This window comes from Maylandia zebra, linkage group LG23 (assembly GCF_041146795.1).
Source record: "Maylandia zebra isolate NMK-2024a linkage group LG23, Mzebra_GT3a, whole genome shotgun sequence".
Lineage (NCBI taxonomy): Eukaryota > Metazoa > Chordata > Actinopteri > Cichliformes > Cichlidae > Maylandia > Maylandia zebra.
In genome coordinates, this window is record NC_135188.1 from 11,528,419 (window position 1) to 11,544,738 (window position 16,320).

General features: G+C 44.6%; 2 protein-coding genes across 3 annotated transcripts; both read left to right on the forward strand.

Annotated features, from left to right (window-relative positions):
• Positions 1 to 1,157: 1,157 nt before the first annotated feature.
• LOC101465271 (galectin-3-binding protein B) lies at positions 1,158 to 5,447 on the forward strand. 2 transcript variants are annotated; one of them, XM_076880449.1, is made up of 6 exons: positions 1,158 to 1,243; positions 1,540 to 1,612; positions 2,557 to 2,748; positions 2,834 to 2,965; positions 3,078 to 3,348; positions 3,421 to 5,447. In XM_076880449.1, exons 2-6 carry the CDS (start codon positions 1,555 to 1,557, stop codon positions 4,442 to 4,444), a joined length of 1,677 nt encoding a protein of 558 aa, XP_076736564.1. In that variant the 5' UTR covers positions 1,158 to 1,243; positions 1,540 to 1,554; the 3' UTR covers positions 4,445 to 5,447. The 2 variants fall into 2 exon arrangements, with proteins under 2 accessions (XP_076736564.1, XP_004552753.2); XM_004552696.4 differs by lacking the exon at positions 1,158 to 1,243 and having other exon boundaries at positions 1,254 to 1,612.
• An 885-nt stretch (positions 5,448 to 6,332) lies between these two features.
• Positions 6,333 to 15,695, forward strand: mpnd (MPN domain containing). The gene is made up of 13 exons (XM_004552697.3): positions 6,333 to 6,762; positions 7,115 to 7,317; positions 7,417 to 7,638; positions 10,555 to 10,654; positions 10,732 to 10,810; positions 10,892 to 10,988; positions 11,073 to 11,145; positions 11,238 to 11,314; positions 13,396 to 13,564; positions 14,027 to 14,097; positions 14,440 to 14,529; positions 14,621 to 14,713; positions 14,784 to 15,695. Exons 1-13 carry the CDS (start codon positions 6,759 to 6,761, stop codon positions 14,868 to 14,870), a joined length of 1,365 nt encoding a protein of 454 aa, XP_004552754.1. The 5' UTR covers positions 6,333 to 6,758; the 3' UTR covers positions 14,871 to 15,695.
• The last annotated feature ends 625 nt before the right edge of the window (positions 15,696 to 16,320 follow it).

Sequence of the window (16,320 nt, forward strand, 5' to 3'; positions counted from 1 at the left end):
ATCTCACAAAACTTTTGCGAGATCTTGCAAAAGTTGAATTCCAACAATGGCGGCAGCTACTTAGTTGTAATATTACTCTTTCTGGGTCACAAAATACACTTTTAAGATATTTTGAGGCGTGAATGTAGTTGTGTAAACGTCAGATATCTGCTCGGTTTACAAGACATCACATATTTGCAAAAGTGCTCCGACGTTTTGCGAGATCTCGCATAAGTTTTGCGAGATCCCGAGTTTGTTTTGCGAGATCTCGCAAAAGTTTTGCGAGATCCTGAATTTGTTTTCTCGCAAAAGTTCATCGTAATTTTTTTTTCTCCCATGTCCCGTGCGGGGCTCCGTAAGATCAAGGATAGTGAAAAACATTTGATGCCTGTGATAAACTGTAGCTGAATTTCACAGTTATGGGATGATGCATTCACACTGGATACAGACTAAAAACTGTGTTTATTTGGAAACACACATCGAGAAATTCGTGCTGGGAGACATGTTAATGATTGAAAACATTCCAGAAATTCACAGCTGCTCGATCACTTGAAGGTGAAGCAGGAAGGATGTGGAGGTGAGATGATGGAAGCACAGCTGTTTTTATTTCTGCAGCTGCGTTCATCGAGCCTGGTGATGGTTTAAAAGCTTTTAGTCACAGCAGGGCGAGCACAGCTCATGCTAACAATGTGACAGTGAGCCTGGATGCTTGAGCATTGGTGAGGAACCGGACTGAAGTCGTCGTCTGTCTGAGCTCTTTGGGCTTCATGATGTCGCCATCTGCTGGTGATGGACTCAGGCCTCTAAACAAACATCAACTTCTGGCTTTGAAATAACTTTATCTCTGGCTCATGTACGGGCAGCATGGGGTGGGGCAGTCTGGGGACCCCAAAAGTATGCATGACCAACTGCTATACATGATCCAACATAGCTTAGAAATGCAATATTTAAGTTTAAAGTCTACATTTTGTCCTGTTTTCTGTTTTTACTATTTTCACTTCTCATTGTATTGAGTATGATCTATCCATAATCTCATGAAAATATTATTGGCCATTAAAATATAAAGCCTCGTTATGAATCTTTTGTGACAAAGTCATATGTTTTGGAACTAAATGTGGCATCATCCCAAGTTGTTTGAAAAGCACGTTGGGTGTGGTAATTCCTGGAAAACCACCGCCTACAAATAAAGTAAGTAAAGTGGCTCCTTCAGTTCACGGACTGACGGACCTCATCACAGAGCAGCTTTTCTTAACCTGGAACTCTAGTAAGTCCTTTCCTAGCTTTGGTCAGGAATGCGTATGATTGATGATTTGCTGGCAACAAAGAAAAGGACATTTAGTTTTTCTTTTATGATTTCAGTCGCTGCTCTGCAAAGCTGCATTTGAATGTGATGATGTGCACACAAAACTTCTCCAACTCTTAAAACTCTGATGTATTTTTTTTAAAGCAGAAACATCATTATTATGCTCTCGTGTGAAAGAAGCAGGATGATTGCTGATGAAAAGAAAAGAACGCATTTTTAATACAGAAACGTGTTGCACTTTTGCCTTTTGTCTCCAGTTTAGCGCCATTAAAATGAATGGAAATGCTTTTTTATTCTGTATTCTTCTGCTGAGCGTCACCTTATCCAGTGGTGAGTAAAACTGATTTCCCATTAAACTCAATTCTCTATTAATGTTACAATCTAAGCTGAACACAAGTGTAGTGTTGTTTGTTTAGTATCAGAACACACCTAAAACACATGTGCATGTGCATACATGTTCTTGATGAGGTTGTCGCTTGTTTCCAAGGTTTCATAACCGCAAGAAACCGTCAGTCGACAGTTTAAGGGTTACTTTATAAAGTTATCGTGTCACAACAAATAAATAAATAATTATTACCAGCACAGAGGATTATGATCATTCTCAGTATGTTGTTATGAGTTCGTTTACTAACATGGCAGCCAATCACAACCCAACACCAACTGGCTATCACGGTATGAGGTGTGCAGATACAAAGAAAGGTTTCAGATGTTTGCACCTAACATAGCCGCGATAGTATAATGCAAGTGCTAATAATGATGCACTTTAGTTTTATTTAATGCTTTATATATGTGCAATAATGAATCAAAAATTTATAAGGAAAACATTTATGGTCACAGCTCACTTAATTACTTTTCCTGTCCTGGGAGGAAATTCCAGGGTCTACCTTACAATATAAAGTACCTTGAGGCAACTGTTGTTGTGATTTGGCCCTGTATAAATACAACTGAATTGAATTAAAAGTGATGTTCATTTTTTAAAAACATGTTTGTTTGTTTAATAACTGCATGGTCTTAACCCTGGTCACTGTAAAGAACAGCTGATGTTGTAACGCTGTGTACAGTACTAACGCTGTCGAGACGTTTGCTCATATTGCTGTGAATTTCTGCAGCCTGTTACAGTCTCTAGAACAAACCACCGCTGATCTGATATCAGTATTTTTAAATAAAAGTGGGAAAATAGCTATATATCTGTTGTGCTGTGAAATCTACATGATCCTTCATCTTTCTCCATAAATCCCAAATAAATCGATTACACTGCATTGTTGTTCCTTTAGCCTATGAAGAAGGTTACATCAGGCTGGCTGGTGGCCAGGAATACTCCGAGGGCCGTGTGGAGATCTTTCACGATGGAGTTTGGGGGACGATTTGCGACGATGGCTGGGACATAAATGACGCTCATGTAGTGTGTCGACAGCTGCGTTTCCCTGGTGCAGCCGAGGCTCCTGGATCAGCTGCATTTGGCGCCGGTAACGAAACCACGACGCTCCTCTTACGCGCTGCATTTCAGTGGTTAATGGCTAGACTGTAATTGTGTGGCTGTTTTGGTTTTAGGGGTCGGTAACATCTGGATGGACGATTTAACCTGCGGTGGGTCGGAGATTAACCTACTCCAGTGTACGTTTCCTGGCTGGGGGGTCCATAACTGCGGTCACGGCGAAGATGCCGGAGTTAGATGTGAGAAAGGTGAGGATGTTAGCATAAGGACAGAAGTCTCCAACCTCCTCTGAGAAATAAAGGTCAGAAAGACATTTGTCTTAGAAACAGGTGTATTCACCGTGTCTGTGATCTCTATCAGGGGCGGAGCCTCAGAGCAGGGACCTCAACCACGAGTACACGTTGGACCACAATGCGAGCCTCTCTCAGCAGCTAGGCGAGCTGTTTGACAGCAGACAGGACTGTGACGTGGACATTGCAGTGGCAGTGGATAACAACATAGTGGAGACCATCTGTGCTCACAGGGTCATCCTTTCTCTCAATTCAAACCTCAAGTCTTTGCATCCAGACCTCAGCAGCTTGCTCATTAATGTGTCTTCTGATTGCAGCCAACATGCCGACATATTTGTCAGGTATAAAAAGTTCACACTTGCACATATTTCTATGTAAACCTGTGATCTGTCAATCAAATTTTTGAATTTCAGATACTTCTACACGAGGAAGATTACGGTCACATTAGCCTCCTCCCACTGCATCCTGAAAATGGCTTCTGACTGGGGCCTGACTGAATATCACAATGAGGCTGCGAATCTCTTCAGACTGTTTCTCCCCGAGGACCCCACCTTCCAAAGTCAGAACTCTCTTTATGAGTACGCAGTTCGCAGAAGTGACGACACGCTGCAGCAACTATGTCTTCGCTACCTGGCGTGGAACTGCGAGGCGCTGATCAACTCCCCGGCCTGGACAAGCCTTCCTTTTAATCTGGTCAAAGCACTCCTTTCTCGCTCAGACCTCGTGGTGCGTAACGAAACAGTCGTCCTGAGCGGACTGGAGAGATGGGCAGAAGCTCGAGGAAACGCAACCATGCGTGAGATACTTCTAAATCTCGTCCGCTTCCCGATGATACCAGCTGAGGACTTATACAGTCTTGACAGCTCAGAGTACCACGCTAGCAAGCTGGAGGGGTTTCAGTTTAATGCTCTTCCTGTAAAAATGCTCCTCAGCGACCTGACAGGAACCATCTACACACCCAGGATTTACACTGGCAGACCGTGGAGCTTCACCTTCAGCAGTCAGGAGATCCGAGCTTACCAGCACTCCGGGGTCTACATCCTTCGAGGCCAGCGAGTCAGCAGCTTGACGTCTGATTTCCAAACCCCGGTTCATAACAGCGCCTATTTCGCTTTTCACACCATGCGCTGGAAAGTCACGACCTACGTCAGAGAGGAAGACTGCACGAAGCAAAGTGTCACTTGTGCTTCTTTACCAGCGATCAGCTTGAAGATTGAACAAAAGAATTTACCCAGTGAGATGGAGGGCCGCATCCGTTACAGCAACAGGCTCATTCTCATGTGCGCAGGAAGGCACGTGTTCCACGTGAATGAATTTAATGCTGTTGACAGCGACAGCCCCATAGCTGTTCCCAGCATCTCAGAACAAGTCTACCCGTGCCACTCAAACCTGTTCTCCTACCAGGTGGTGGTACGTCCTCAGTACTCAACAGATTAGAACTGACTAGAGAACTTAAGAGAAGGAGGGTGTGCGTCAGCGCAAGAACTGCACGCACATAATGCTTTCGGCTCTCTCCTCCTTATGTGCAGCGGCTGCAAGTGGAAACCTCACAGTGACAATTAAGGTGGATCCTGGAGCAGGTAGAATTGACTTCATGCAAGTTTTCTAAACATGAGCCAGCTTGTCCTGTAGTTGCTGTGGAATGCATCGCTGTGGCTTGTTTGGGCACATGGCGCTACTGTAAACCTGGGCAGAGAGCAGTATCACCGCATTTCTATCTGATGATAAGTGAAAAAATAATAAAAAAAGGTCTGGTCTACTGTTATAATCACTCTGTCTGCAGAAGGTCGTGCATTTCTTTTATTATGCAATGTATGTGTAATCAGATTACAGTGTATACACTTCTGTAATGTATTTGATTCACTGAAAATATTTACTGTCACTGCCATGACAACAGTCCAGCAGTCTTAGCACAATCTGTCTGTCCTTATACAAATACAGTAGAATGATAGAATAGAGACAGTTATTAATAATACCTGTTAAAATCCGCTGTAAGTAACAGAACGTTTAAACATACTGCAGGCTGCCTCCTCCTATGGTGTCAGTTTGAAAATCCTTCATCACCCATGTCTCAAATTATCGCATTCACAAGACTTTTTTGAGGTCAAGGTCACTGAGATTTGAATTCATCCAAGATTTTGTGTAGATACAACTGCGGCCCACCTGCCCCACGGTGGGGTGATAATGATACCAAAGGCTGATGGATTGAAAATAAAGATTTAAGAAAAAAAAAAAAACTCTTTTGAAATGAAGTTACAAGTAAAGTTATGTAAGTACAAATGTATGATTGCTAAATCATTTAGGAGACGTGTTTTATGTCATCAAATTATTTCAGCTAATTTTAACACGGTACAGAGGCCGGGAGCATTCACATCAACTCTGCTGCTGTTAGTTTCTGTTGGTTTTTAAGTGAAATAAATTCTTCTTGCACTTCTTTAAATGGGACTGGTGTCAAAATCATAAACACTTTTATTTTATGGAGCTGGTTTTTAGATCCTGCCGAGCTTAATTCAACAAAAACAGGCAGAAACCTTTCTGATAAACAACGCTTCTCATTTCCTCACTTTAATGTTTTGAATACTGTGACTAAAGTAAAGGGTCTAAATCAGCGGTCTCAAACTCAAATGAGCTGTGGGCCACGGGTGGCACTGTCGTCTCATTGGAGGGCCACTTTAGTGTTCAAGTAGTACAAAAAACCCAGCCAAACAAACAACAAAACACTTTTAAAAAATCAGATATTGTATAACAATTCAAAACTGCAAACATGGGCTTATTTTTTTTCTCACTCTTAACTAACTGAAGCCTTTCATTGAACTACCAAAAAAACACATTGGTTCTCTCGTTCTAGTCAGACATGCGGCAGCACTTCTGCTATACTTTTGTTTGTATTTAACAAAATAAAAATGCAGATATAAGTGTACACATTAGTTTTTGTTCTCTCACCTAACTAACACAGCCAAATCCCTCCGCATGTCTGTACTCTCTGCTCATAGTTCCTTCATATGAATTTTTGCCTTTTTAAAGAACTTATTTTAACATTGCACTCAACAACAAACAAATCCTCCCTAACAAAAAAAGTCCCTTCAAGGGCCAAATTGTGTTACATTTCTCACGTCAATGTACGGGCCGCAAATAGGGGTGACGTGGCCGCAAGTTTAAAACCCCTGGTCTAAATGCTTGAGATCAGAGCCCCTCTCCACTGAACACCAGAGAACGGCCAGCTGCGCTCGGAGCTGCCAGCAGGGGGCGGCATACGGTTGGCCCGGTGAGGAGGACAGGCTGCTGGAGGTTTGCTGCCCTCCGCCGGCAGCTTCCCGGTAAATGTGCTCGGTGTCGGAGATAAAGGAGGAACCGTTCGGTCGCTTCCGGTGACTGAGAGCTCCGCGGTTTCTGCACGATCCCGCCGACGCACAACTCACCGAACGGCACCCGCTGCACGTGCACGCGCACGCGGCAGCGCTTCGTGGTGTTGGCGGAGAAAAGCGTCACGGTTCGTGTTTCTGTGAGCTGGTCTGACAGGGTTCCTGCTCCACGGTGACACAAAGCGCGGATAACGGCACGGCACGCTGTGGAACATAAGAGAGAGAGAGCGGGGGGAAAGCAGAGGGCGGTGGGGGGGACGGTAAAGCAGCACAACGAGGAAACCAGCCGCGCAGCCGCGGACGCCTTCAGCTCGTTCTCAACAACCACCGGACACGGACCGGGAACGAGCTGCGCACACCGGGCCGCGCACAGGCTCGCTCCCTGAGACATGGGTGAGGATAACGGAGCTCTTGGTGAGGGTGAGGGGGTGAGCGGCAGACCCGTTGTCAAGTAGCAGGAAACAAAGGCCCGCCGATCTCGTGAATCCACGAAGGGCCAGTTTCGGTTTCCTCTTCGTCACGTGTGCACGCGCTTATTATCATTGAGCTCCTGCGGTTATGGAGGATGCAGGCTGCCATGACGCTGTCAGTAATGCGCGTTTGTTTGTTCTGCCTCTGAAACACAGTCAGTCTACACATACACACACGTAAACGCAGCAATGTGCCATTCACAGCCTGCTGCATGAGAACACGGTTCATGCATTGTACCAAGCCAACATCCCAGTTTTGCTTTGTGCTTCCCTAGGGTCAGAGCCTCCCAGCTCTCCACAGGTGGTGGAGGATGGAGGAGAGGAGGATGAGGAGGAGCTGAGCGGAGGGGAGGAGGCAGACTTGCGGTCCAGCTCAGGCCGGGGCTCCCTGCTCACCCGCAGGGGCATCACCCTCAGAGTGCTCCTCAAGGATGGCCTGGTGGAGCCCGGGGACGGCGTGCTAGCCATACACTATTTGGTAATAACACGTAGCAGTTATGTGAACATGATTCTGACTCACCACAGTATGCGTGACTTGACAGGAGGTCATAAACTCTTGCTTTCTCTCCTCCTGCAGGGTAAGAACTTTGTGGGAGACCTGCTGACTGATGGGAAAATCCGATGGGTGGAGACGGGCCAGATCTTCAACTCCCCCAGCGCCTGGGCGACTCACTGCAAACGCCTGGTGAACCCGGCCAAAAAGTCTGGCTGCGGCTGGGCGTCGGTGCGGTACCGGGGACAGAAGCTGGTCCAGTACAAAACCACCTGGCTGCACAAGTACCAGCCCAGTGCCGACATGGTGAGAGGAGCATGACTGAAGGGGAGCATTCCTAATATTTGGTGCTTCCATTACAAAATGTATTTTGTGTAAAAATGGGTTAGTACAGATTTCTAAGCCTATTTTATTATCCTTGCTTTTAGACTTCAAACTGAGTTTTTAATGTTCAAAGTCTAATAATTAAGTCACGACCTTGAGTTTCCTCTCACCTGTGTTACTCATGAACACGTCCCCTTGCTGCTCCTCTGGTCACGTGACTTACAGGAAGTAATATCTGTGAGAGTATCACTGTTTCACAAAGCTCTTTTTCCATGTTTCACTGATGAGGTAAAGCACAACACATCCACCTTGTGACACTTGTTTACAGTATAAACAACTCTTATTTTTAGTGACTGTGATGAATACAAGAAAAAATTATTGTAAACACAGATGTCAAAGTAAAACTCAGAACAGGCATAAGAAATGAACAGTATTATTTAAAGCGTGAAGGTTTAGACATTTCTGAAATGATTACTTAGTAGACGTTATAAACATTTAAACCTTTACAGGATTATAATTTCTTAACCGTGTGAAGAGGTTAGTTTTTCTTTTCTTATCTAATACATGAAATTTCAGCTCTGGCAGTGAAACCACGTAAAAACTGCATGTCATCGTGGTGTAACACAGAGCCAGCATCCATTGTGACATAAGCATCGTTATGTCCTGTCCAGCCTGTCGCCTGCAAATGAAATAAGACACTGAAACGATTTCAGAATGTAAAAATAAAAAAATGGTGGTTAGCATTGTTGCCCCATAGCGAAAAAGTCCTCGTTCAATTCCACCAGGTCAGGGTGTTCCTGTGTGGAGTTTGCATGTTCTCCCCATGTTTCCGGGTACTCCGACTTCCCCCCACAGTCCAAAGACATAAAGTTAGTGGGGATGTTGTGAGTCTATTGTACTGTTGGATATTTAAAAAGAGAAAGAAATATATACATATATATATATATATAAACCAGAGTGTCCAGCTTCATGCCGACCACAGAGCCAGCCTTCCTGATTAGTTTTTCCAGGCTGGGCATGTCCTCCTTTGCTGTGCTGCTCCCCCAGCACACCACAGCATAGAACAGCACTCTGGCAACCACCGACTGGTAAAACATCCTCAGGAGCTTCCTGCAGATGTTAAAAGACCTCAGTCTCCTGAGGAAGTACAGTCTGCCTTGGCCTTTTTTATACAGGTGCTGCATGACCAGTCCAGTTTGTTGTTCAACCAAAGCCCGAGGTACTTGTACGTGTTGACCACCTCCTCTCCCTCTATCTGAACTGGCAGTGGACCTGGTCTGGACCTCCCAAAGTCCACAACCAGTTCCTTGGTCTTTGAGGTGTTGAGTTGCATGTGGTTTGTGTGACTCCATGTGACAAAGTTCCTCACCAGACTTCTGTACTCCTCTTCCTGATCATCCCAGATACACCCCATGATGGCCCTGTCGTCAGCAAACCTCTGAATATGGCATAATTCAGAGTTATAGCAGAAGTCAGAGGTGTACAGGGTGAAGAGAAGAGGGGACAGCACAGTTCCCTGTGGTTCTCCTGCGCTGCTGACCACAGTGTCAGACGTGATGTCCTTCAGTGACATACTGTTGTCTGTCAGTGAGGTAGTTGGAGATTCAAGTGACCAGGCAGGGGTCTCCACCTGCATCCTGTCCAGTTTCTCCTGGAGCAGACAGTGCCAGATTTTATTCAAGGCACTTGACAAGTCAAGAAAGGATCCTGACCGTGCCTTTTCCCTTGTCCAGGTTTGAGTGGGCTCTGTGTAGGAGGTACAGGATGGTGTCCTTCACTCCGACATCCACCTTGTATGTGAACTGTAGTGGATCCTGGGCATGTTGTACCTGTGGTCGGAGGAGGTTGAGGAAGAGCCGCTCTAGAGTCTTTATAAGATGTGACGTCAGTGCCACCGGTTGGAAGTTATTCAGCTCGTTGGGCCGGTTCTTTTTGGGGATGATGCAGGACGTCTTCCAGAGGGCGGGCACTCTCCTCAGTAGCAGACTGAGGTTGAAGACTCTTTGTAGCGGCTCCTCAAGTTCAGCAGCACACGCCTTTAGCATCCTAGGACACACCTTGTCTGGGCCTGCTGCCTTCCTGGGGCGAAGCTTCCTCAGTTGTCTCCTGACCTGGTCCACTGTGACACTGGGAGTGGATTGGAAGTTTGAATGATTGTCTGTGTGTGTGTGTTAGCCCTGTGACAGACTGGCAACCTGTCCAGGGTGAACCCCGCCTCTCACCCTAAAGACAGCTGTGATAGGCTCCAGCCCACCCGTGACGCTGACAAGGATAAGCGGCAGAGGATGGATGGATGGAAAATCCTTTTAATCACACTTTGAAATACATTGTGTCCTTTTTTCAGACACTTATTTATTAACAGCCTCTGAACCAAGTCTGCAGGGTGACATCGGGGACACTTTGTCTCTTAGAAAATGTAAATGTGAAAGCGAGCCCACATTCAAAACATTTATTAACTTCCTGTAACAGGAGGAACACTTGACCAGTGTCACATCGTGAGCTGGACCAGTATATATTTTTCTCACAGTTTAAAATCCCCAGTTTGCAGAAATGTGGAGTGATGGTATAAGTACTCGGAAAGACCCTTTTAAACAGATGTGGTGTTAAAAATAAGGAGTGGTTCCAAGGTTTTGTCAAAGGGCGATCGAGCCTTTAAAAGTATTAAAACTGGCCAGGCCGTGAAAATAGAATAAAGGTTGTGGTTTGACACGACAATTAGCTAGTGCTGACTCACATGCTGATGGGAAAAAAGGAAATGTAAAGAAGAAGAAAAATGTGATGGTGAAATCGATTTGGAGTCTCTGGAAACAGGAAACGATGAAACATTCATTACAGTAAGGTAAATCCAGTGTAACCAGAACTTTATTTTGACATTTGTTTTACTTCCTGTGATGTCAGAGCTTGGTGAGTGAGGAAGATGATGACGAGGATGAAGAGGAAGGAAAGGCAGCTGTGCAGGCAGACGACAAGAACAAAAACACCAAACCTGGACTACATGGTATCATTTCCTCCTCTCCTCCTCCTCCTCTCCTTCCCCGCTCCCCTCCTCTCATCCTCATCTGTTCGATGTTACAGATGTGATGGTTTCACGGAGGACTGACAGAGAGAGAATTCCCGTCAGATATTGCACTTTGGGCACCCGAGATGCTGCCAGGTACCACTTTACCTGACTTCTTTCACAGCTCTGTGCATGAAGCGAATCAGAGTACGATGAAAGGTGTGCTTGTGTCCTCAGAGATCCACACACACTAGTGGAGCTGTCAGCCTTCTCAGCCATCAACAGGTTCCAGCCTTTCAATGTAGCCGTGTCCAGTAATGTGCTGCTGCTAATGGTAAGCATTAACACGCTTTCAAGCAGACCAGCTCCACACTGATCACAGGTAAAGAGACTAACTTGCCCACTTCTCCCGCTGTAGGACTTCCATTGTCACCTGACCACCAGTGAGGTGGTGGGATACCTCGGGGGACGATGGGATACCAACACGCAGCGTGAGTGCAACTTTATCCAACAAAAGAGAGCATAGTGATCAAATCCGCAGAACGCCGGGCTAAAGCTGTCCTCCTCTCGCTCTGTATTTCAGTGCTGACGGTCTTGAGGGCTTTCCCGTGTCGGACAAGGCTGGCAGACAGAGACTCGGCTTCCGCTGTTGAGGAGGAGGTAACGCACGCAGAAACACAGAGGTGGAAAAACCCACTTCAAACACTTGCAAGCTGCAGTTTGCAGCCTGGCAGCACGCATTTTCACACCAACCAAAAAATTGCGCTTGAATCTTCGCCTGCGAGCTGTTCGCCTGCGAGCTGAAGGTTGTTGCTGTTGATGTGTCTGCCTTTAAAATGATGTACAACAACACAAGTGTTTAGTAGTTTCCTGCATCTGAGATGCGAGTCTTCGAATCTGAAGTTGAGCAGAAGCTACAGGAATCCAAAGACTCTGCATCAAGTTGTTTTTGGCTTTGACGTCTAGCTGAGACTATCTTAGCTTTTATTTTGCAAATACACATTTTATTATTATATTATTTACTTGAGTTTTAGTGTATTTTTGGATTGTATTGAGTCTTTATTTTAAACATGTTTAAATAGTATAAGAACAATGAAAGAGGAAAAAAGAGACAAACAAAGGAAAACAAAGCAATAACAATAATAAATAACTTACATGTTCAAAAAGGAGCAGGAAGAAGCATGAGCTTATTTAATCCCATCCCCTTTCCACTGTTTATTAACTCATAGTCTAAACTTCTTCTTCCTGTTTATGCCCTGTCCATCAGAAATTCTTCATTATAATTTGCTTCACGTATTTATTTTTTATAACCCCAGTAACACGTCAAATTTGCAAATCTACGTATATGAACATACTGTGCACCCACACACACATATGTACATATATATATATATTTAAACATCCCTATTGTGAAAATAGTGGGTGATACACCCGATCAGAGCCTTACTTTCTCCCTGTACTTTACAAACACCAGTAGCAACCATAGTAGAGAATGTGGAGTGATTTGTTGTCCAGAATGTGTTTTACTTTACTCAAAATTGAAATACTTCTTGAAATGTTGTTATATATATGATTTTATATGAGACTTCTAGCTATTCTATTATCACACAAAGAAACTTATGTTCAAGAACTCTTTCAATTGCCACACCATCTATATGAATCTGCACTTCCCAAATAAGACGATTTTAATTTTACTTGGATTTAGTGATAGTTTGTTCCTGTCGTATCGAGCAGCTCCTTTAGATTCCCCCAGAACAAAAAATATTTGTGCCGTCTGCAAATTATACTAATTTTATATCAGAGACCTTGCAAATATAATTTATGTAAATAATAACTCATTTTGGACCTCGTATAGAGCCTTGTGGAACACCACACACAATGTCCAAGCATGATGAGGAATATTCACTGGACTTCACGAATTGTTTCCTGTCACTTAAGTAATTCTTCCCCCCAGTGCAGTATAACCCCCCTGATCCCGTGCCATTCCACTTTATTAGTGTTGATTTACTGACTGTTGTATGTAGTGTGTATTTTGTATAGCTTGTACAGCACTGTGGTCACCTCAGGTTCTTTAAAATGTGCTGTAGAAATAAACTTTGGCTTGACTAAATATCCAAATTCTAATCATGGCTGTGCATGAAAATTACAATCCAAAGGCCTTTACACAACGAGTGTATCTGAATTTGAAAACGTGTGTATAAAGAGAATTCATCCTCCAAAAAGCACACTGTGGGTTTAAAAAAAAAAAAAAAAAAAAGCGTACATGAAGCGACGGTCCTTTTTTTTTTTTTTTTTTTTTTTTCGAACAAGAGAAGGAAGAAACAGAGATTCGTCCGACTCTGAGGAGCAGACAGCAGCAAAGATGATTCCCTGGTTTGATCGGTTTGTGCTCCTGTTGGCAGAGTTGGGAGGAATCGTTTCAGCTAGCTGCGAGTCTGAGGTCACTGTTTAAATATCATTGGATATTCAGTACTGGTGCGCGTTTTAGCCCTGACCACACTTGTTACCACATGCAGTGATCCGATTGGTCAGGTCTGTTTATTCACGTGTGAAAAACTGGGAAATAAAATGTAGCTTGATCCAAAAAAAAAAAAATCTGCAAATTCGTCCTGTGAAATCACACAGTTGCTTACAAAATACAGCCAAAAAAGTTTTTCTGTGATTTCTTTGATTTGATCTGATAAAAATGAAAATTAAACGAGCCGTCCATCATTGTTTCTTTGTCGTGCTTGCCGTCTCAGATTTGTCAGAACCTGTTCATGCGTGGGCTGTCGTTGGTGGGCTGGTACCACAGTCACCCGCGAGGTCCGGCCCTGCCGTCGCTGCAGGACATCGACTCACAGATGGACCATCAGCTGAGGCTGCAGGGCTCAAACAACGGCTTCCAGCCCTGCCTGGGCATCATCTGTGGTACGTCCTTCATAACGGTGCTGCAGAAACGATCGGGTTCACTGAGTATTACTCGGTGCACTGCACTTCAGACGGGATGATGTATTTAAACTATTTTAAGAAAGATGTTAGCAGATTGCAGGATTATACGCACATTTCAGAGTTCTACAGCATAACAGCTTTATAGAGTTCAGGTTTCAGCAGATGTTGCAAGATAACAGGTGTCAATATCAGCCTTTCAAGCAGTGTTGCATTCAAGGGTAATGTGGGAATTTGTCGAGAAAATAAATGAAAAACGAGCCGTAAACAGCCGGAGCTCACCTGACATCTATTTATACCACACCTCACAGTGAAGCCTATTGATGGTCAAATCTACATGTTGATATAGGTTTGTGTTTGCAAACAGAAAAATATAAGAACTCTCTGACACTGGCTCTGTGTCATCGCATTGGTGGCTGAGCTTTCATCTCTTTTCTCTTTCAGGTCCGTATTATCACGGAAATCAAGGCGTGGCATCAACAATAACTCCATTTTGGGTCGTACCGCCACCTGAGGTGAGTGCTGCAAGTGTTTGAACTGGTCCCCTTCACCTAAACGTACAGCCTGGAGCCAGAACTGGCCCATCAAAGGGTCTCATAATGAGTTGTTCAGTTTCGAAGCCTCCCTGCTCACAGAGACTCAGTCTTTCTTTGTAATGTGGAAATTTCAGATGCGCTGTCGTTGACCTTCTCATGAGGCTGCTTCTCATCAGTTTGTATTAAAGTGTGACCGTTTTCGGAATAGACTCAAGCTTCTTAAGAGGGAATGGGAAAGTTTTTAAGAGGTCAGCAGGTTAGGTTGCAGTGTCAGATGAAATGGGTTTGAGTTTTTCTGACACATGTGGTCTCTTTCTGCAGCAAAGACCTAATGACTACGGCATCCCAGTCGCTGTCGAGGTCACCTACGTACAGGACAACTTCCTCACCAGTGATGTTCTTAATGAGATGGTATGATACTGCATGATGCATCGTATGAAAAGACTGGAAAAAGCTTCTGTGATGCTGTAACTAAACAAAAACAAAAAAAACCTCTGCATAGATGCTGCTGGTCGACTACTACAGGGCAGCTCCTGACCTCGTCCAGTTCAACCAGTACTGGTGTCCTGATACGACCATGATGGACAAAATTAAGGTGAGTTAAAGTCTCACTGTTTACCTGATCAGATTGCAGGCAGGCTGACTGAGCTCGTCCTCCTTCTCAGGGCTCTCTCAGTTGCCACGCTCCCAAAGACCAGGCCTACTCTCAGATCCTGGAGCACGTCTACAGTCAGCTGGGGAGCATGAACTGAGCGGATCACCGTTGTTCACTTCAAACACCTTTTTTTTTTTGCAGAGCTTGCAGGATTGGTGTGAAATACAATGTAAACCCTGCTTTACAAACATATAGATGCCTCGATTGCTCGTACGTTAGAGTGATATTTACCTGTTATACAGCATTATCAGACAAATACATTACAGTGGCTGTGATATTAGCTGCCCCAGAAGGTTGTTTTCATTAGAGGAGACCCAAAAAGCAGCATGTTAGAAAACACGAGACCATGCTCTTCTGCCTCAGGACGCTACTCAGAACCACGTTGCAGAAGACAAATCGGCCTTTCTACCTTCTACACATGGACCTACAGTATGTGCCTGTCTGTGCCAGTAACCTGTGGCAATGAGCAAATATTGACAGATATATACAATGTGAAAATTTGTGTTATAATTGCCTTTTATTGACAAAAGCCAATGGATCGGCGTTTGGGGAAAAGTGAAAAGCAGTGCAGAATCTACGACAGCGACCTGAAGTGTGCTCTGCAGCCGGATTTGTGAGTGCATCAAGTCCGCTGTGCCACACAAGTTAATTTTTCAGTTCCACTAGTGAAGTGAACAGGTGTGTGTCTGTGTTTGTGCCAGCGTGTTGTGAACGTGCCCGTCTACTGTCTTCCTGTCAGGTTGTGTGAAACTTGAGTCCTGTTTGTTAGGAACACACATTTGCTTCCTCTCTACCTGTACTGTATTTATTACTGCCTGTGGATTGTAGAGGTACATCTTTGAGGACAGAGCAATGCCTTAAGCCTGCTGATTGATGATCCACAAAGCATTAAAATATACACACTGGAACTATTTAAACACAAGTGTGGGTTATTTTTTCCCCTTCAGTCTAAAACACACTGCTCCAAAGAAATGAAGGGACCGGAGAACAGCAGGGCCAACACCAACAACGGATTCTGACCTGCTTTTGTTAGTGTCCTTGTTGTCGGTAACAGGAGATGGTACGTGCAGCCTATTCAGGCTGCACAGGTAGTCCAGCTCCTCTGTGCTGTCCCAACAATAGACCGGGCAGGTCTGTCACGACAGAGTGACGCTCGCCGCAGCATCTCCAGGTTCTTTCACGCTTGTCACATGGGCTCAGCGTGAACCCTTTATACCCCTCTATAGTCCTGTCCAGCTGTCCTCAGTCATCTAGCTCATCGTAGTCTAAGGAGCTCGGAAAGAAAAGCGGGTGTGGGTCACAATTAGCCAAGGAAAGATGATAGGGTGGGGCTAGGTCTCACAATGGGCTCACCCAAAACTTTGGCTGATTGTGACCCACACCTGTTTTCACACCTTGGGTCATGTGATTAGGTAGAAGATCAATAGACACTCCCATAGGGCTTAAAATCTGAGACTCTCCACCAGTTGCTTTTAGAACTGAAGAAGCTTCTCGGATGAAACGTTTTCAAGGAAACTTAAAGAAGTTCAGTCGCTTTTCTTTCCGAG